At 36.9% G+C, this 22,333-nt stretch overlaps 1 protein-coding gene across 7 annotated transcripts in view; it reads left to right on the top strand.

Moving 5' to 3' along the window:
* Nucleotides 1-22,333, top strand: part of Zmat4 (zinc finger matrin-type 4) — a 424,653-nt gene that overhangs the window by 265,401 nt on the left and 136,919 nt on the right. Inside the window, exon 6 of one of the 7 annotated variants that reach the window (XM_021236774.2) lies at nt 13,492-21,755. The exons of 5 other annotated variants lie outside the window; for them this stretch is intronic. In XM_021236774.2, coding sequence (XP_021092433.1) covers nt 13,492-13,496 — 5 coding nt within the window. In that variant the 3' untranslated portion in view covers nt 13,497-21,755. Of the gene's footprint in view, nt 1-13,491; nt 21,756-22,333 lie in introns of those variants that run through there. One more of the 7 variants, XM_021236773.2, reaches the window with a different exon arrangement.

Below are 22,333 nucleotides of genomic sequence, written 5' to 3'. Positions count from 1 at the left end.
CAGAGTAGATGCAGAACAAAATTGCATACTATATTTTAAAATGTATTTTTTCAGCAAAATAATCGTACACTGTATTTATACTTCACGTTTCTCATGTAAGAGAAACCATGTGATATTAAATTTGTGTGTCTGATTTCTTTCACCTAACATTATGGTATCAAGGTGCATATATTTTCATAATAGACAACAGGGAAATAGATGTTTTGAAAATGGGAAGGGGACCAAGAGATGATGGGAGTGGGGAGGGAGGGAAAGGGAAGGGGAAATAAAAAGAATGAAAATATGCCATATATGTACCACCTCCCCACCATGAATGTAATAGTTATTACTGCACACACATACTAATAAAAATTTTAAAAACAAAAATAATTTTTCAAAGGATATTGTTGATGCCATATCTCAGATTTGTTATCTAAGCCTCTAGATGTGCTTTTGTGAGTTCATCAGGGGACTGTCACTCATAACAACTGTGAGTTATAAAAGACAACATTCACAAATCAATTAGGAGAATGCAGCCTAGGTTTAAACTGTGTTTTGTGTTTTGCACATTGAACCTATGAATTTTATTACACTAATCTGGGTGTGGACTCTAAGAGGGATAATTATAACAGGAAATCACCTGGTATTTCTCTTGACTGTGTAAGTGGGATGAATGATTTTTTTTCTGTGTGTACTGGGAGGAGAGACAGATAATTTCCAAATATGTTGATTGGGAAAGATTTGACCAAGAAAAAGGAGAAATGTGTGTGGCATTTTAACATGTGAGCAGGTATTCTATGTGAGCAGAGTTATGTACACACAGCTACAGGGGCAGGGGATAAGCAGTAGAAAGCCACCTATCAAATGGAAAAATCCTATTCTGTATTCTGTATTCAAGATTAGAGGGTCCAGGAGAGAACATGATTAGAGACTGCTTTTTCCAAAATAAGTAATTAAAAACAGTAACCAAGATAAAAAATATAAAGCCCTTGATTTTGGGTGTATTTTCTAGCTATAAAAAAAGTGTGGGCTTAATATTTTAGTATGTCAGATAGTCTCACTGAAGGAGATTTTGAACCATTAATATTATTGCTTCTTGTTGAGGAATCTCTTATGTTTTCAGTCAACATCTTGTTAAAAATATAAGACGAGTTTCCATAGCTGAAGGCCGACCCCCAACTCTGCTGCTCCTGGCAGATAGCAAGTTGGCTCTGTGCTCCTTCGCAGCAGGGCACTAAAGGAGAAAAACAGGGCTTTATTTATGTTTTGTGCCAGATATTATGACCTGAGGAAGAATTATTCCTACAGCACATGGTTCTTGTTTATTTTGAATTATCTGTGCTGCATCTTTTCTGTACAACCACATCATAATGACTTGGGCGTCTGAATTCTGTAACTTTAAGCAGCTTGTCTTTTATACAGAAGACAAAAAGGCTGCTCTTTGACTTGATAACTCAATATGACTATGACTCAGTCGTATATGAAATGCGATTAGCATTGAACAAAATGTCCTTGGATCCACCCCATCCTGATATATATTCCTGACACCTTGATATATATTCATTCCACTATTGAATATTCCATCAGCTTGAGGAATAAAGCAAATATGGTCACCTAAGTCTTTTTAAAACACACTCATGCATGCACACACCCACATGCATGCACATACATGTACACACCTATTCTGAAATGCTTTTACTAAGTGGTAAATCAATTAATAAAGTCAAAAGTGGTGATCTGTGAATACAGGCATGTCCATAAGTTTTGAAACTTGCTCTCAGGGGGTGGATGGAGAATGAAACGATAATGTCACTGGGGGTGAAGCTTTCTGTTTCTTTTTCTGATAGCACTTTTCACATATTTAAACATTTTAGCATTGACTTATTTTCATGGTTTTCCCAACTTTCTGTCTTTTTCCCATTCTACCCCTTTTAGGTTTTTGGCATCTTGAAAGCAGGTATCTGTTTTGCTCACTGACATAAGCGTTCAGAACTCTTAAACTAGTGGCAGATGTATAGTAGGTACTCAGAATTGCTGACTGAATAAATTGCTTCAAGCCCTGCATCTCTAACCTGGCACTTTGGTGTGTGGTTCTGAGCACCCATAAGACCATAAGGCCTCAAGCGTGCTAGACAAGTGCTCTACCACTGAGCTACACCTCCAGCTCACTCATTGTTTATTTCTGAAAGAATTCTGATTGGATACATTTTACACAAAATTAGTCATTATTCTTTTCTTCCAATTTTGAAAAATAATGTATATTTTGAATACAGTGAAACGTAGAACTTTAAGTGTTATACTTTGACGGATTTAGACAGGTAAATACTAGTATACCCACACTCATTAAAATAACTGATAATTCACAGCTGAATTCTGCAAGACATTTAGGGATGTTACAACACCAATACTCCTCAAATTCTAATGAAATTGAAAAAGAAGGAGTACTTTCAAATTTATTCCTGGAAACCAGCATCACTCTGATTCCAAAACCGGATAAGGACCCAACCAAAAAAAGAAAACTACAGGCTAGTCTCTCTAATGAACATAGACGCAAAAATCTTCAATAAAATATGGGCAAATAGAATGCAACAAATCACCAAAAGGCTCATACATCTTGACCCAGTAGGTTTCATCCCAGGGATACAGGCATGGTTCGACATATGCAAATCAATAAATGTAGTACATCACATAAAAGCAGCAAGGACAAAAATCTTATTATCATCTCAATAGATGCAGAAAAAGCCTTTGACAAAATCCAACATCCTTTCATGATAAAAACCCTGAAGAAAATAGTGATAGAAGGACTTTAGCTCAATCTGACAAAAGCCATTTTTGACAAAACAATGGCCAACATCATATAAAACGAGGGAAAGTTGAAAGCTTTCCCCTTAAAATCAGGGACAGGCAAGGGTGTTTACCATCGCCACTCCTGTTCAATACAGTTCTCAAAACATTAGAGCAATCAGGCAAGAGAAAGAAATGAAAAGTTTACAAATAGGGAAGGAAGATGCCAAACTATCATTATTGTCAGAAGACATGATCCTTTACATAGAAGATCTAAAAAACTTCACCAAAAGACTTCTAGAATTAATAATTAACTTCAGCAATGTAGCAGGATATGCAGCCAACACACACAAAAAAATAGTGTTCCTGTATACCAATAATGAACCGAGAAATAAATTAGAACACTGTACCATTCACAATGGCACCAAGAACAATTAAATACTTAGGAATTAATCTAATCAAGAACATGAAAGGCTCTACAATGAAAACTATAGAACTCTAAAAAAGTAGTTCAAAGAATATATCAGAAAATGGAGAGACATCCCCTGCTTCTGGATAGGCAGAACCAATATTGTAGTAATGGCCATACTCCCAAAACTGATATACAGATTTAATGCAATCTCAAGAAAAATATCAACAGCATTCCTCACAGAACTAAAGAAAACAATCCTCAAATTCAGTGGTACCAGAAGAGACCCAGAATAGCTCTCCTAGATGAGCAAAGCAAGAGACATCACAATCTCAGACTTCAAGTTATATTACAAAGCCACAGCGATAAGAACAGCACAGGCACAAAAGCAAACATGTGGATCAGTGGAACAGAACAGCGCACACAGAAACATCTCCAGATACATTCAACCAACTTACCTTTGATAAAGGGGCCAGAAACATGCTGGAGGAAAGATAGCCTCTTTAGCAAATAGTGCCATGGAGATTGATTTCACACATGCAGAAGATTAAAGCTAGACACATGTCTCTCACCATGCACTAAACTAAAATCAAAATGCATCAAAGATCTAAATATTAAAACAGAAACACCTAACCAACTGGAAGATAAAGTAGGTAAAATTCTGGAGGTCACAGACTTAGACAAGGTCTATCCAAACAAAAGCCCAGCTACACAAGAAATAACATTAAGAGTCAACAAATGAGATTATGTCACATTGAAAAGCTTCTGCACAGCAAATTAAGCCACCAGCAGAGTGAATACAACCCACAGAATGGGAAAAATGCTTTGCCAAGTACACCTTGAACTGAAAATTAATATCTGGAATATATAAAGAACTCAAAAAGCTAGACCTCCCAAAATGAATGACTCAGTCAAAAGGCAGTCAACTGAAATGAACAGACACTTCACATAAGAAATGCCAATGACCCATAAATATATGAAAAAAATGTTCAACATCACTGGTCATTAAGAAATGCAAATTAGAATGACATTGAGATTCCATCTCACTTCAAAAAGACCAGCTATCATCAAGAAATCAAATAATTTCAAATGCTGGAGAGGCTGTGGAGGAAAAGAACTCTTCTACCTTGTTAGTGGGAATGTAAACCAGTATGGAAATTAATATGGAGATTCCTCAAAACTAAAAATTGAAATTCCATTTGACCCAGTGATCTCCTACTAGATATCTTCCTGAAAGTTAGAGACATATTACAATGATACCTGTATACCGATATGGATGGCAGCACGATTAGTAATAGCTAAATCTTGGAAGTGGCCTATATGTCCATCAAGAGAAGAATAGTAAAGAAAATGTGAAATTCATACACAATGGAATACTACTCTGTTATAAATAGGGATAAACTTGAGTGATTTCTAGGACAATGGATGGACCTTGAAGGCATAATATTAAGTGAAATAAATCAGACAGACAGCTTAAATACCAAATTATTTTACATCTATAAAGCATAAATAAAATAAAGAGCAAAATAAAACATAGATAAAAGGAAATAGGGAGACAGATCTACTACAAATGGGAAGGGGCCCAAGAGATGGAGAGAGAGAGGAAGGGGAAGTGAAAAAGAATTAAGATCTGTCATGGACATGCATGGAATACCCACATGAAAGAAATTATTGGCTGGGGATTTAGCTCGGTGGTTCCAGAGCCTGCCTTGCAAGCACAAGGTCCAGAGTTCAATCCCCGATATCAAAAAAAGAAAAAGAAAGAAAGAAATTATACATTACAAACATATACTAATTTAAAACAATACCTAACTCTTTTATCATGGAATTTTTCTATGTGTCTTTCCCCAGTCAAACCCATCCCTCTGTTCCAGGAGACTACTTTCCAGATTTTTAAACCAAAGATTAGTTTTGTGTGTTCTACAGTTTCTTATAAATGGAAACATAAAGAACATATTTTTTGTGTCTTTAGGTTCGTTTGCATAGCTTGCTATTGGAAGTTGCACAAACTCCCAATCGCCTGACCAAGGGTAGAGTGGAAGGATTAAAAAAAGAGGAAATCTTAATGCATAAGTGAGGGGCCCAGGATGGTCAAAGCTCTTATCTGGCTAAGACACTGTCCCCTGGAGCTTGCCATTATTTATCAACCATGCAGCTTCTTGAAGGGGCAAGGGGCGGTGCAGGGAACAGTGAAGTGAAGAGCACTGACAGCAGCAGGGTCCTAGCCACAAGGGAACAAGATATTCTAGTAGGAACAGATCATTGATTAATGTGAAATTTGCTTCTTCCCATGGATTAATTTTTGCCTCTCTAGGAGTTTTCTGTGAGTCATGCTACCCTTAGCTGCACTGTTGTCTTGCCATCCAACATGTCACAGCATCACAGATCATTGAGACCTCTGCTGTAACCAGTGGCGTGGGGAGTTGTTCCTTTCCCACACACCAACTGCTGGTTCTTCAGGCAGCCATTGTGGGCTAATAGGCAGACTCAGACTATTACCATGAAAAGCCAATTTATGAATTTATACCTCACTCAGCGTGATCTCCATCAGCATACTGCTTTTGAAATATATCCATTTATAGCATACAAAGTAAAGGAGCTATTATTATTGAGCAGTGTTCTCCTAACAGAAATTCCACAGTTTGCTGGGTGCATTAGCATGTGCCTGTAACCCTAGCATTCAGAGACACCGAGGCAGGAGTAACTCAAGTGCAAGTCTAGCCTGAGCAGTATAAAAGGGGCTGGCAAGGTAGTTCTGTATGAAGGCTCTGCATTCAGTCCCAAGTACTGGGGGATAAAAACAGAAAGAAGTTTCACAATTTGCCTTTCTATTCCCCTCTTGATGACTTTTGCATTTTTTTGGTGCTATTTTGTACAGCTTCTGTGAACATTGTTGTTCAAGTCTTTTTTAAAATTTTTGTTGACGTATGTTTTACTTCTCTTAGTAAATATCTAGGAATAGAATTGCTGGCTTATAAGCTGTATGTATTTTTAATAATATAAGAAACTGCCAGAGTCCTAAGTTTCTACATTTTTTTTGCATCCCCTCAAAAAACATGTAAGAATTCTTTATAGTTACCAGCATTGGCTTTTGGCAGCCCTTTAAACTTTAGCTACTTCAGTTGGGATAGGAAGGTATTTTGTGATGGCTTTGATTTGCATTTTGTTATCAGATCATGATGGAGAGCATTTTTTAAAATGTGCATAGGTCATTTCTGAATCTTCTTTTGCAAAGAGCCAGTTCTTCTCGTTTGTCTTTTTTTAAAAAAATAATTTTGGTAGGTTTCCATTGTACTGGCAAGTGGTAGATAGAAGATTTGCATGTATTATGGACATTTTTATTACATGTATCCATTGTGAATATATTCTCTTTGTGTGATACTTATTCATTTTTATAAGTCTTTCGATGAGCAGATGTTTTAAAATTATGGAAGTCTAATTTTTTTTTTATCTTACAATTATTGTATTTTTCTGTGTCTTATTTAAAAACAATCTTTGCCTGCGGCCATGATCAAAGATATTCTTGTGTGTTTTCTTCCACAAGTTTCATAGTTTTATGTGTTAGGTCTAGTATTATGATGTGTCTCAAATTAATTTTTGTATATGTTGTGGGGTGAAAGGAAAATTCATTTTGTTTTAATACATTTACATGGATGGTACAGAAAATTCTTTGAAAATATATTTACATTTTCTCATTAAATTGTCTTGAATTGCTTTTATTGAACATTCATTGTGGAGAGTCTAGTTCTGGACAACTTATTCTGTCCTATACATCTTTTGACTACTTTATACTAGTACCACATAGTATTTTTTTTAGCATTACCATTGTCTTGAAATACAGCAGAGCAAGTTCTCCAACTTTCTTCATCTTACTTAAGATTTTGGCTCTTCTAAGTCTTTTGCACATTTGTATACAATTTAGAATCAGTTTGTCAATCTATATATAAAAAATTTGTTAGAATGTTGAATACGATTGAATTCAATCTATAGGTCAGTTGGGAGGAATTTAAATATTGAGACTTCAAAATATTGATTCTTCCGATCAATGAACATCCTACATCTTGCTGTATATTTATGATTCTTCAAATTCTATCATCAGTGTTTTATAGTTTTTAGTATAAACGTTTTACACCACATTTGTGGACACTATCCTCAAATATTTTAAATTAACCATAGAATAAGCTATACTTTTTGAAATTTTATTTCATGTGTTTATTGCTGGTATATAGAAAATACAATTTATTTTTAAATGTTGACCTTGATTGTTGAAGATATCTTTGAAGAATCTGATATCTTGAAGACTTTGATATCTATGAAGATAACTTTCTTCATATATTTGTATGTAATCTAATAGTACAAATAATTTGCAACTTTTATTGTTATTTTGGTGTCCACATTATTTAGTCATTGAAAACTATAGAACCATGTTATTCTTGCCTTTTTTTTTTTTTTGGCTCAAGTGGTAGTTCACATTTAAAAAGAAAGATTATTCCTGTAGATTAAAAAACAATTACAGAAAAGGATTGGCCTAGATATTTATTAATATGAATGATCTGTTGTTTACTCAATTTCATTGTTTCTAGATTCAGAAAACAGATATTTACTTCTTCTAAATTTTAATTTAATAAGAAAAACTTGTCATCTCCTCCCAAATGTGTAGCCTAATGTAAAAAATGAAAAGGATTATTGAATTGTGGAATTATAAGATTCAGTGGTTAGAAAGTATTTTAGAGGTTTTCTTTTTTGTTTCCTTAAATTCTTTTATTGGTACATTTTAGGTATACAATACGTTTACATTTATCACTGGGTGCTTGTACCTGTACGTGATGTATTTTGGTTTTCATTTTTTTCCCCTATTATCTGTGCACCCTTCACCCCCTCCACCCTCCCCTATCTACATAGACTTCATTTCCATTTTTTAAATTTTCTCATAATTTTTCCTTTCCCTTCCTTCCTTTCCCCATCCCCTACCCACCACCCCTTTTCCTATTTCAAAGTATCAATTATTTATTATTAATGCTTTTAATCCTTATTTACACTTTCAGTTTCTCCCACCAGAGAAACTATTCAGTATTTACACATGTGTCCTATTTATTTCACTTAAGAGTGTGGCCTCAATATGCATCCATTTAGCTATAAATGACTCTAGTTTCTCATTCTTTATGGATGAATAGTACTCCATTTTATAAAAAAAAACACTTCTTCTTTATCCAGTTTCCAGCTGATGGGCACTTGGGCTGTTTCCAAGTATTAGCTATTATAAACTGTGCCACTATAAATCTGGGTGCACATATATCTCTGTGGTATAATTCTTTTAATTCTTTGGGGGAGATACCCAGCAGGGGAATAGCTGGGTCAAATGGGACCTCTAGTCCTAGTTCTTTGAGGTATCTCCACACTGATTTCCATAGTGGCCGCACAAGTCTGCACTCCCACCAACAATGGAGAAGGTTTTCTTTACGGCTTAAATTTTTCTTGCCATCAAATCACAGAGAAAAGGCAGTTTCTTATTTGGAAACATTGGCAGTGCAAATTATGAGATTATGGGTAGCTGCAGATAGAAAATGCATTATCCAGATCTTTATAATTTATTCTTTTAAAAGCTTTAAAATGGAAAAAATGCAGTTATTTCATTGTTTCAAGGGAAACTATTCTCTTCTGTTGTAATTTTCATTCAAAGACAGAGCAAAAGAACCCATTTGAAAATTTAATAAAGATGACAAGAATCAAAAGATGAATAGTGCAGGAAAGAATGTTAAATATCATTGAATTATCCCCCTTCTTTCTATAGAGCAGGATTCTGAGGCTCAGAACTGTGAAATGACGGTTTGTCCCTGAACTAGGATTAGATCCATGACTGCCAGTTGTAAGTACACCCATTTTCAGACATTCATCACCGATTAACTAGAACTCTGAATAATTACCTCTTTTGTTTAGAAACACTTAAGTTTAGAACACTTATTGTATATTTTGAAAAGCAGTTTTCAAACTTGCTTTGAACTCAGGTATGGAGTGGGTTGGATCTAACTGCTACAAATCGTGCTGCTATAAACATGGGTGTGCATGTGTCTCTATAATGTGATGCTTTTAACTCTTTTGGGAAGCCATCTAGAGGGGAATAGCTGGGTCAAATGGAATTTCTAGTTTTAGTTTTTTGAGGAAACACCACACTGATTTCCATAGTGGTTATACTAGTTTACAAACTCACCAATAATGTATTACTTTAAAATAAAAATTTTAAAAAATGAATGAGCATAATCAACTCTTAGTTTTCTGGAAATGGATTAGGCACACAGTACATTTGAGGAACCTTTATAAAGGAGTTTCCCCCACATTCTTAATCTATGTGAGCCCAGGGTACAGTCATGCAGAGTAATCATACTTGTTCTCCACAGGGCCTGGGTTTGGGAGACAGATTTCTGGGAAGAGCTACTTTCTCCTGGAGAAACCACTAGACTTTGTAGCCTCCTTGGTAACGCAGCTGCTGCCTGTGCCAGCAGGAATGGCTGTCGGTTTCCAGGGGATACCAGCAACTTATCTAGGTCTTCAAACCATAAAAGTAGCCTGTGAGTCAGAAGGAGACGCTTTACTTTGAAATCAGCAGAACAATTTTGAATTATTTCTGCTGTGTGTTTGCAGGGAATATAGTGAATTGAAGCCTGGTATTTATTCCTTTAGCTTGGCCTTTGCTCATGTCTCAGGCAGTGACAGCTTAGTGGTACAAACACAGTAACACCCCTCTGCCTTAATTACCAAGTTACCTGGGCACCAGCATTGAGGCTGTGGATCTGCTCCAAGACACTTGGAGGAGGGACACTCTAGGTAAAAGTAAACTCAGTGGTTTAAAACAACAAAGGAGAGACTCTCACAGGTCCATGGAGGAATTTGGGAGGGCCTTGGCTGGGTGACCATAGCTTGAAGTTTCTCAAAATGTTGAGTGGAGACACCAGTCAGGGCTGCGTCAGCTGGCTCCTCCCATTCTGAGAGCAGGTTGTGGTTGCCAGGCACAGGGGCTGGGGGAGAAGACAGGACTACAGTGGAGCAGCAAGAAGTTTGGGAGTGATGGAAATTGTACCCCATTTATGGTGGTGGCTAATTGGCTGTATACCTTTGTCAAAACTTGTGTACCTAAGCACCAAGGACAGACTGGAATACAAATGTGAACAACTGAGTAAATGAGGAAGGAAAAGGTGGCTTCCTCACGTGACTGGCTTGTGGGTGAGAAGCTTTCCTGCTTCTCCTCAGCTCAGAGGCTTCTCCCAGGCTGGAAAAATGCTCATTGTGGTAATGGCTTCCCACAGATCATCCAGGGAAGCTGTGCCTTCCTGACACTTGAAGGTCAAGCAGCATCCTTTTAGCTGATTTCTTAGAATTTTATCACTATGATCACCGTAATTCAAAAGGCAGGAGTAGGGAACTGGACTTCACCTTTTTAAAGAGAAGATTATCAGAGAACATAGGATCATTTTTTAAACCAGCACAGTCACTTGGAGAGCAGATAATCAGCTGACCTACATGGCACTGTTCTCTATACTGTTGCAGACTGCAGTTAAAAAACTCCACCCATGGTTGGGATTGCATATGAAATAAACACATGGAGTCTAGAGTTTCATTAAAAAAAAATAAACAAACTAAAAACTAACAGATTTTTCTGCCTGTTTTTCTGAGAAAAAACCAACATAAAATACTTCCAATTTCTCAGAGTTCTCTGAGTTTCTCTGATCAAATCTTGGGCCTGGCCTGGTGGATGTTAGGGACAGAATTGGGGGGCACAGTGTATCCTTCCCATCTGAATGCTCCTTGAGAATTTCCTCATGATTTTTAAACAACTCTTTCTTCCTATCCCCTGTGTACCTGCTCACATTGATATGCTTGAGGGATTCCAAAAGTTTGGAAGATCAAATTAATTGGAGTTAGCAGCATGGTGGAAGAAGAAATTCTGATCAGGTGACTTGAGGGTCAGGTTCTTACAAACAGAGGATTTTTTATATGTTATTTTCTTTCATTACTGACACATTTATTCATTCACTCATTTTTCCGTTCTTTCCACTCACATTTCCTGAACTCCTAGCACATGCCAGGAACAAAGTGTTAAACACACTACAGTGAACCAGAGGAGAAGGTTCCTATTTTGAGAAAATGGCAGGAAGTAAACATTTTAAGCCTGTGATAAGTGCTAAAGAGAAAGAAATAGAGAGAGAAGCTAAATAATGAGATGAAAGGTAGGTTTCTTTAAATAGGATGGTTAGTGATGCCTTTCAGAGATTCTGAGAGTTGGAACTGCGACCTGAAGGACTGGAGGGACCCAGACATTGAAGCACAACTCCTTCCAAGCAGCAGCACTGGCCAGGGCATGGGGTCTTGTGTGGGGAGAGGACTTGGTGCATTCGAGGACAGATGACACCTGGAGTGGTTCCAGTGAATAAGCGTGAAGTGACATTGGGAAAAGATTGTGTCACATTCTGTAGGTCCTAATAGGTCATGACAAGAACTCTGAACTTTCTTCCAGGTGCACATAGATGCTTGCCTGTCACCTTTCTTGTCAATTGAAATACTCCATATTTTTTATATGTGATGGAATGTTTCACTTCTCATGTAGGTGTCTTAGGTATTTTTCTTGTCCCTGAAAAAAATACTCAACACTCAAAGTTAAAGGAGGAAAGGTTTATTTAGCTCACAGTTTGTAGAGGTTTCAGTTCACCCTGGCTCCAAGGCAGGGTGGCATGGCAGAGGAGAAACAGTTCATGGTGAGCAGAAAATAGCAAAGAAAGCAAGCAAGCAAGGGACAGCCATAACTTTTCTCAACCCTTATATCTTATCCAGGCTACTTAGGGCAGGTAGCACTCATACCCTTAATCCTAGTGCCCTTGATCCTAGCATTGCATTACACCATGAATTGATTGCAGCGTCACACATTCTAGATCCAGCCACCTCTGAGAAAGCTCCACCTATGACCACATGAGACTTTGGGAGGACATCTAGTCACAAGCCATAATAGTAGTTCCGCTCTTTCTTTGGTCTAAGAGTGGGTCCTGTTGCTTTCATTCTTGTGAATGCAGTTTCTACCTACTTCCTTTGTTCAAAGTAAATCAGGAACAGGTTTGTAGGGAGAAGACATTTCTGATAAGAGGTCCAGGATTCTTTCCATGTTGGTTGGGTTAAAGCAAAGATCTGAGGTTTCTTTGGTAATGGAGGGTGAGAGCAATAGATATAGGTTCTTTTAATGGTGTTGGCAGTGGGCATGTGATAGGAGAATAGAAATTCCTTGACAAATATCGAGGTGAAGAGGAAAACAAGTTCAGGGATAGTATCCTGGCTCTTGCAGAACAGCAGTGGTATTAAAAGCGGATGCATTAGGCACATTCAGGGGCAGTTTATTCATAGCAAAGAAGGAAACTGACAAGTATCTCAATGAAGTCTTCATTTCAGAACAGGGGATTCTGGTCATTGATTAAGAAGCCATGTTTAATTGGGTGAGAAAGGAGATTGCTGAAAAATGGAAATCTAAAGTTTACTGTGGGTATGAAGTGGAATTTCTAGATTTAGAGATTCAGAGGCATCAGTGAGGCTTCGAAGGACAGGTGGAAGGTGTTCAGGTCAGACAATGGCTGAGCTTGAGGTATGGGGCCTACAGACAGTGGACAGCAGCTCTGCAAAGGCACAGAGCCGGGGGAAAGTATTGCTCTGGGGAGATGACCTGTGTGGTGTGGCTGGAGATTTCCACCGCATTTGGGAATAATAGGAGAAGAGCCTGGAGAAGTAAGGGTTAGGTCATAGTGGGCACTGAATGTCTCTCCTTATACCTGAAGACAATGAGGAGTGATCTAAAGGTTTTTAGCAGGAAAATCTCATGTTTGCGAAACAATTCTCTACAGATAGCTGCATGGAGTCCTAGTGAGAAGGAAGATTGACTGGAGGCAGAGAGATTTGTTGGAAGGGTATTATAATTTCCAGTGAGAAATTATATCCACCTGAACTAAATGAAGGAATAACTGTGGGGATAGTAATAAAGAGAAAAAAATGAGAAGTGATTTGAATATTGCAATAGTTTGGATCTTGAACCCTAAAGGCTCTGTCCCCAGGGCAACACAGTGGGGAAATGGTACAGCATTTGTACTCGGGCCCAGGGGAGGTCATCACACATGAGAGCTTTGTGAGACCAGGTCTCTTCCTCTCTCTTGCTTTCCACCCATGGGTAAAACAGCTCTGCTCTGCCATGTTGCCTGTGGTGATGTTCCTACTCTCCCAGTCCACACACAATGGGGCCCTTTGGTCATGGTCTACAACTTCCCAGTTATCCAGCACTTTCCCCTTTACAGCTTGATCATCTCCGATATCTGCAGCAGTGATGGAAAGCTGACAACAGTGTGATTTCAGCAGGATTTGGTGAAGAAGTGGCTCCCTGATTTGCTCTCATCTTGCCCTGTCATCCATAGGTGCCATCAGAGGTTTCTTTTGAAAAATTAATAATGCTGGAATTTGGTACTGTTAGCCCTGTTCCATTTAACCTAGTCTTAGCCTTTTCTAATGTTTCCTGAGAGTAGGGCCCTTGTGATAGTCTTCTTTGTTCACTCACAGTATCCAAAACAATGGATTGTCCATAGAAGTCCTGTTCAGTTTGTCTCCCTGCCTGCTGATTGACTGAAGAAGCACAGCCAACATTCTCCTGTTTCTACGATGCAGGAAGAATTATGGGTCTCGGATGATTAAACATTTCTCAGTGCTGAATACTTGACAGGAATTTATTGTGTCAACGAAGGTGTAGTTTGATTATATTTAATCAAGTACAACAAAGGTATTAGTTTTTTCTTTATACTATTATTTTCAATATCTGAAAGCTGTATGTATTTTATCCATTTAGGAATCAGCAAAAAATGGGACCTTGAAACAGATGTGATAATTATAGAACACAATTCTAAATTGAATGGTAGGGGAAGAGGCTCCAGAAGAAAATTCTCAGCGTAGATTACACCTGGTTATTTTTGCATTATTATTTTCAATGTGTTTTGACACCTCAGCTGTTGCATGTAGACTCACTCTGAACTTCAGAGCCCACATATTGGGTTATATAATTAAACTCCTTAAATGGCTCATGTTTCTGTCATATTCTTGGGGGTGGGGGTGAGGTGAGGAAATAGCATTACACAAATAAATCTTTCTTTTTCTTTTCCTTTTCCTTCCTTCCCCTTTTTTTCCTCCTCCTCTCCCTTTCCTTTCCTTCCAAATATACTAAGTTCCTATTACGTGAAAGGCCCTGTGCTGGTAGTTTTCAGGGAATACAGTGGTATCTCAGTTCACAAACTTAATTCTTTTCATGATTCTGGTCACAAACCAAACTGGACAAGAACCAAATCAAATTTCCCCATAAAGGTATATTAAACCTAACCATTGAATTTGATTCAGTTCTCATCCAGTTCAGTTTGCAACCAGAATTGTAGAAAGAATTAAGTTTGTGAACCGAGGTACCCCTGCACTGAACTGTCTGTGATTCACTGTCTAATCTAAAATGATTTAAAGTCTGGGTAGGGGAGGAGAAAATTTCACACATTTATTGAAATAAAAACACTACAAAATATGAAAAAAGGATCTTAAGAGCTTTCCAACAATAATGCTTTCAGAACGGTGAGAATAGAGAAAAAAATGATTTCTAATACTTCTGATTGGAGTTAGCATCAGGACAAATGAAGGTTGGTGACAAGGTTGCTGAAAGCATGGAGAGATGGGGAGAGCATAGTCAGCAATCGAGGCAGGTGGGAGCCTAGTGTAGATGTCAGTAAGATAAGGCTGGAAATACAGATTAGAACCACAGGACATCTGCCCTTGCATGTTAGGCAAGCTGAACTTTATCTCATGGCCACTGACATTTTTTTGAGTAAGGAGATGGTCAGGCTCATCTGTTCTTTAGGAGGACTGCTTAGCAGAGCAGGATGTGATGGATTGGAGTGGGGAGATTCAGAAGGCTGGGAAACCATTTGAAATCAATGTATAAACCCGAGGGCCTGGAGAGGACTGAGGTGGAGCAAGGGAAGGGCAGAAGGTGTTTCACTCTGTGCACAATTCATCATTGTCTCCCCGTCAGCTAAATAAAAATGAGCCAGAGCATTCAAATTCTCAAAGACATTGTAGCAAGGCCTTGGGAACACTAATAGGAAAAATATAAATTTAATGAGTAATATGAGTAATAACTTAGATTTCTGTTCAGTCTCAAATCCTACAAGAAGTGTATGTGATGAACATTCACAGGAGTCTATTTACATCCTATTGGGCAACTCTTTCTTCAGCTGGGACAGGTTTTTGCCTATTATTGTTATTAATGATGCTAATAAATGGAATGGTGTCTAAAAAAGGTTGGTTATCCCTTTGTCATCACTGACTAGGCTCCAAAAGAAATGAGCTTGGGTTTTAAAATGGAATCATCTTTGCACACTCCTTCCATGTACACCAGCGCATGCTAAATCAATAAATGGGGCATCAGAAACCTGCCTACATTTTTAATTTCAGTGGTGGCTACTACACTGGAAGCAGCCACAAATCTGACATGGAAAGCCACCGTCCTGTTGTGAGACATCAACCAAGGAAATGACAAAAGCAACAACAAAATACATCCACTCCTAGCCAAATTACTTCACCACCCTTAGTTGCCAATTGTGGCTTCACCAAGGAAGCTGAAAATGTCATGTGAAGCTGCTGAGGAATTCATTTTTCATCCTCAGTGCTCTTAGGCCTTTCTTGGTATTGACTAAAGATCTATGTTGTTTGGTTTAAGCTGAAGAACTAGGGCAGTATTTTGCAGGAGCTCAGCACAGTTTTTTCACAAGGTTCTAGGAAGATGGGTCCATTATGCCAACTTGTAAGTTTCTGTGAGCTTTGTTAGTGACATAGTACATTCATCGGACCAAATAAGGGATGTGTGTGAGAAGATGCAAAATTACAGAAACCTCTCCTTTTATAAGTGGGAAACTATTTTGTTTCTGAAATTATAAGCTTTACTCCATGCCATAAAAGGAACTTTAAGCTTATGTTAAAGCTGCCACAAATGGGCCTAATCTTTTTGGTAGATGAGATTCTATAATATCAAATATGAACTGAGATTTAAAATGTAGAAAACCTATGTCAGATTTACTCAAAGTAGAATGCACCAATTAACATAGTTGTTTACTATGTTATTTTGCCTGATATATAACAAGCATCCATCATGTAATAGAGATTGTGATAATCCTGAAATATAAAGATGACATTGTCCTGGTCTACAAAGAAGACATTTTCTGTCCTTTGCATGGAATTGTGGTTTCTACAGTAAATGAAAAACTGTGAAATACTTCTTACCTGGAGATCTCTGGTATGTTTTGTGTATGCAAAGATTTAGAAATATTGAAAAAAATGAACACAAGTGCATCCCATTTTACTCTTTTCAATATGTTTTTCAAACACTATAACCACTACGAGTAACAATCTCACATGACTGTTCTCCCTTCCTCCAAAATAGGGACTTTATAGCTGAGTCTGAGGTAAAGGAGAAACAGCAGGCATATTGATCAATTTTTTTTATTGATCAATTTTGTCTGAAACCTTTGCATAGTTATGTGCTCAGGACAAAACTATTACCAAAAAAGTGGAGAATTCCAATCCTATAGGTACTTTGCTGTATTGGAATCACTTGAAAAGAAGAGGTCTTCATAAATTCATCCATTAGTCATTTAACAAATGCTAACTACCATGATTATACATATTGTTATAGATTCTATAGTCATCGTGGGGGTTCAGTAATGAATGAGGCCTGGCCCCAATCTTCAGGAAACTTCTAAGCTACTAACGAATATGAGGATATTAGCATTATTTAAAAAGTTCTTCTAAATCCCCAAATGATTTATAATCTTTATTGTGCAAAATGAGAAAATTTCCTCTAAGATCTTGGAAAATCCGTTTTAATGTAAATATAGACAAAAATACAACTAAGGATATTTTATTAATTTTATTGGTACATTTAAGGTATACAATATGACATTCATCATTGGAAATTTGCACCTTTACATAATCTCTCTTGGTTCTTATTTTTTCCCCATTCCCTGCCCTCCCTTCAACCTCTCCATCCCTCCCTATTTACAAAGACTTTGTTTCAATTATTTCATTTTCTCATAATAATTCCATTCCCTTCTTTCCTTTCCCCTACCCCTCCCACTTCCCCTCCCATTTCCCCTTCCCCTTTGGCCCATTCCTTCCTATTTCACACTTTCCATTATACCTTTTAGTCCTTATTTACACTTTCAGTTTCTCACACTAGAAAAACTATTCAGTATTTACATGTGTGTTCTATTTATTTCACTTAAGAGTATGGCCTCTGTGCATCCATTTAGCTATAAATGTCTCTAGTTTCCTTGTTCTTTATGGTTGAGTAGTACTCCATTTTATTTTTTTTTAAAACCCACATTTTCTTTATCCAGTCTCCAGTTGATGGGCAATTGGGTTGTTTCCAAGTTTTAGCTATCACAAATTGTGCTGCTATGAACATGGGTGCACATATATCACTGAGGTATGATTCTTTTAATTCTTTGGGGAAGATACCCAGCAGGGGAATAGCTGGGTCAAATGGGACTTCCAGTCCTAGCTCTTTGAGATATCTCCATACTGATTTGCACAGTGGTTGCACCAGCCTACATTCCCACCATAAATATAGAAGCTGCTGGTGTGCTGCCATTGAAATTGTTATTTACCAAAACATCTTTTATTTGGAAGGTGAATGTGATACCTACATTATCTAAGTGAGTCCTTAGACCTGAATTATGAACAAGACTATGCAATAACTTGAATTTCAAGCATATTTTTATAAACTATGACAAACAATGTTAAATTTAGAGAAATAGCTAAGGAACCAGTGAAGTGGTAGCTTTTCACAGATACCAGCTGGTGAACAGTTAAAAGAATTGAAATACGTTACAAGATTTACTGTTTTGTAAATATAAATAAGAATCTTGGTTTCTTTTGAAGTTATATATGAAAGAACAGCATATATTTCTCAGTATAATCTCTTCTTGGGGGTGCTGTAGCTTCTCAAATTTCTAGTGAATCAGTGAGGTTCCGTGTAGTGGAATCATAAGCTCTAGGTATGAGTCCTATCTCTCTTACTAAGTAGCTGTGAAATTTCTCTGTGTGACTACCTATCTAGGCCTCAGTTTTCTCCATACAAAATAAAGCTGTTGGGCTAGGGGACCCACTAGTACCTTTGTGAGTTTTATCTAGTTTCTGTCTGGGTCAGTGTGGACCACAGAAATATTTTATTGTGTGGTCATATGTATGAGCTGTGGATAGCTGCTCTCACAGAATACAATTTAGATTGTCCAAGCCTTAGTTTTGATGAACTGAGTCTATCCTGGGCCCATCAGAAAGGGTTTTATTTGTTCCCTTTCTATTGTTTTTACTATAGTTCAGGGACAATTGCAAAGACTCAAGACAGGTTATTTTATCACAATATAGTACCCTTTGGCCTGGGTCTAGATAAATCGTATCTCAACTTGCAAGCCAAATGAAACCAATACACAAGGAACTCTGCAGGCATCTCAGCTTATTTCCCTCATACCTGAGATTTGCCCTTCCTTCCCAAAGGTCAAGTCACACTCCTTTACTCCTGCCCTCACTTGGTTCTGTTTCATATCCCTCCCTCAGTTGTACATGCACATCTATGTTTCTCAGTTTCAGCCAATGGACATAGGAGTTCTCCAGTGGATTCAGAGGTCATCGGCCTCTGCAACATGCATGCACATACACATGTGCCCACATAGGATCACATATGTTACTCTTAATCATCACTTATTTCCTCCAGTGTGAGTACTCTGGCAATGGAATTCACCATTGGTGCAACCACAATCACAGGGATTTGTTTCTCCTACTAATAGAGTAACTCCAATCAGACCAACCCTACTACTGATAACATCTACAAATTGGAAAAATACAAAAATCATCCACCTGTATGCAATGAAGAACAACAAAAAAAACCAGATAGAAACTGGAGAGATATGAACTCTTGGGAGAAGAAATATCATTGAGTGAGTTTCCCAGTTTTGATGGCTGTTTTCCTCCAGGCTGGTTTTAGTTAGTGCCAAGCTGGCTAAAACTCAGACAAAAATCAGGGAAAGTACCACAGAAAAGAGTTCTGAGGGGCCACAGAAGAGGTAATTAATTCTAAATCAATGTATATGCCTATGAAGGAATACAAAAATGTGATCTATATTTGAGAGAGAAAACAATGAATGGAGATTATCCAGAAAAGTAGATATTTAACTGTGCTTAAAAATATAAAGGAAAATATATCCATGTAATAAGAAATAGAAAACTAATCTAGGGGCTCAGGATGTAGGTCAGTGGGAGAATGCTTGTCCAGAATGCGTGAGGTCCTGGATCCAACCCCCAGCACTGCAAAAGAGAAAAGAAGTGAATTTAAAATTATGAAATTAGATTGATATAAATTGTATGGAAATTAAAATAATACTGAGATTCCATCTTATCCCAGGAAGATGGCCAGCATCAACAGGTCAATGAGTAACAAATGCTAGTGAGACTGTGGGGGAAAAGGAATCCTACACTGTTAGGAATGGAAACTAGGATAAGCAATAGAAATCAGCATGGAGATTCCTCAAAAAGCTAAAAGTAGAAATTCTGTTTGACCCAGATATTTCCCCTATGAAAGAGTTAAAGCCATCATGTTACAGTGATACATGCATACCCATATTTATAGCAGCCCAACTCATAACAGCTAAATCTTGGAAGCAGCCTATAGGTCCATCAACAGATGAATGGATAAAGAAAATATATTTACACACAATGGAGTACTGCTGTATGATAAAGGAAGATAAACTTGAGCCATTTGTAGGAAAATGGATGGAACTGGAGACCATAATGTTAAGTAAAATAAATAAGATACACAAGCTTAAATATTACATGTTTTCTCTTATACGAGAAATTCAAAATGTAAAGGGTAAAACAAAAGGTAGATAATAGGAAGTAGGGAGATAGATCTTTTTTCAAATGGGAAGGGAATCAAGTGATGGAGGGAGAAGAAGAGGACAGATAGGGAAGTTAAAAAAGAAATTAACATGTGCTATGCTTGTGTACCAATTCCACACAAGGAATGTAGTCATTATGTATTGCAAATATGTACTAATAAAAATAAAGAAATTGTATCATCTCCAGAAAATTGTTTTTTAAATTTAAAACATAGTAGCATATGGGACAACATCAAAATATCATATGTGAACAAATGAACTTACATGTTTGAGAAGCTCATGAACCCTAAGTATGGTAAATAAAAAGAAAACACCTAGTATCGTCATGTACTTCATAGCCAAACTGCTGAAGTTCAAGAGAGAGCAAATCTGGAAAACTGTCAGAGAAATACCACACATTATATACAAAGCAGTAGTAGTATGAATTACAGCCAATTTATCATCAAAATTAGAAAATCCAAAAGTGAGTGAAGCTCTTCAAATTATGGGGGGACTGCCCACTGTTGAAAATACTCTTTATGAAAAAAGATGTAATAAAGACATTTTCAAATAAAAATTAAAGGATTTGTTGCCAGCAAATTTATACTACAAGAAATACCAAAGAAAGTCCAGAAACCCTAAATGGAAAGTCAGATCTTCAAAAGGAATGAAAATCAGCAGGAATAATAAATAAATGTGTATTAAAATAACAAGTTTCTTTTTTCTTAATGTCTTTAAAATTCATTCAATTCCTTTTTATGCTTTTCTAAAAAATAAGATATAATTTACACATTAAAATTTACCAACTTAAAGTATAAAGTTCAGTGATTTTTTAGTATATTGACAAAGTTGTGCAACCATGATCAAAATCAGTTTAAGAGGGCCGGGGATTTAGCTCAGTGGTTCCAGCACCTGCCTTGCAAGCGCAAGGTCCTGAGTTCGATCCCTGGTACCAAAAAAAAAAAATCAGTTTTAGAATATTTTGTCACCCTGATAGAGTCGTGTACCATTAACAGCTATTTCCTACCACCACCGCCCACCACATCCCCTGGCAACCACTCAGTTCTTATCAGATACATGATTTGCATTTGGGGTCAATGTTTTGTCTTTGTGAATTTGTCACATAAATGAAACTATACGTGTGTGCCTTGTGTCTGGCCTTTTTGTCTATATTGTGCCATGTGCTTCATTCATTTTTATTATTGAGTAATACTCCACTGTATAGATACACTTTTTAAATTCATCAGTTAATGGGCATTTGGGTTGTTGTCACATTGTAACTGCTATGAATAATACTGGTTTTGAACACTGGTGTAAAAGCTTTTGAGTGGCCATGTCATCAATTTTCTTGGGTTATATGTACCTAGGAGTGGAATTGCTAGGTCAAATGGTAACTCTGCTGACTGATGAAGGAATCCAGAACTATTTTCAGTGATTATGCATTTTATGAGCCATCAACAGTCAGTGTTCCAATTTCTTACATATTCTTTCCAGTACTTATAATTGTCTATCTTCTTAATTATAAGTATCCTATGGTACGAAGTGGCATTTCAATGTGGTTTTGATTTGGTTTTCTTCTAATGACTAATGACATTGAATATCTTTTCACTTACTTATTGAACATTCATATATCTTCTTGGAGATTTACTTAATTCATATCTTTTGCCTAGTTTTAAATTGGTTTATATGTCTTTTTTATCATTGGATTATAAGAGTTCTTCATGTAAATTGAATGCTAGACTCTTACCAGATACAAGATTTGCTATCTTTATTCCATGGTATGGGTTATTTTTTCAAATTTTTAATAGTTTCTATCCTTTGAAATACAAAGATTTGAAGTTTTTATTAAGTTCTGATTATTTATTTATTTATTATTTGTTGCTTGCATTTTTGGTACAATACTTAGGGAAACATTACCTAATCTAATTGTCATAGAGATTGGCACCAAAGTTTTGTTCTAAGAGTTTTATAGTTTTAGCTTTTACAGTTAGGTACAATATGTGATCTGTTTTAAATTAAGTTTTGTATATGATTTGAAAGAGAAGTTCAATTTTCTTGGGCTTCTTGGTGACAATTGATTTACCATAAATATACCATTTTATTTTTGAACTTCAAATTCCATTTCATTAATCTATTTGTCTTTATGACAGTATCACACAATCTTGGTTATTTGTGCATTTTATAA

This window comes from Heterocephalus glaber, unplaced genomic scaffold, assembly GCF_053883595.1.
Source record: "Heterocephalus glaber isolate CG9 unplaced genomic scaffold, H.glaber_assembly_v1.0 deba00001461, whole genome shotgun sequence".
NCBI lineage: Eukaryota > Metazoa > Chordata > Mammalia > Rodentia > Bathyergidae > Heterocephalus > Heterocephalus glaber.
The sequence above is the reverse complement of the archived record's forward strand: the minus strand, read 5'-3'. Positions and strand labels throughout refer to the sequence as shown.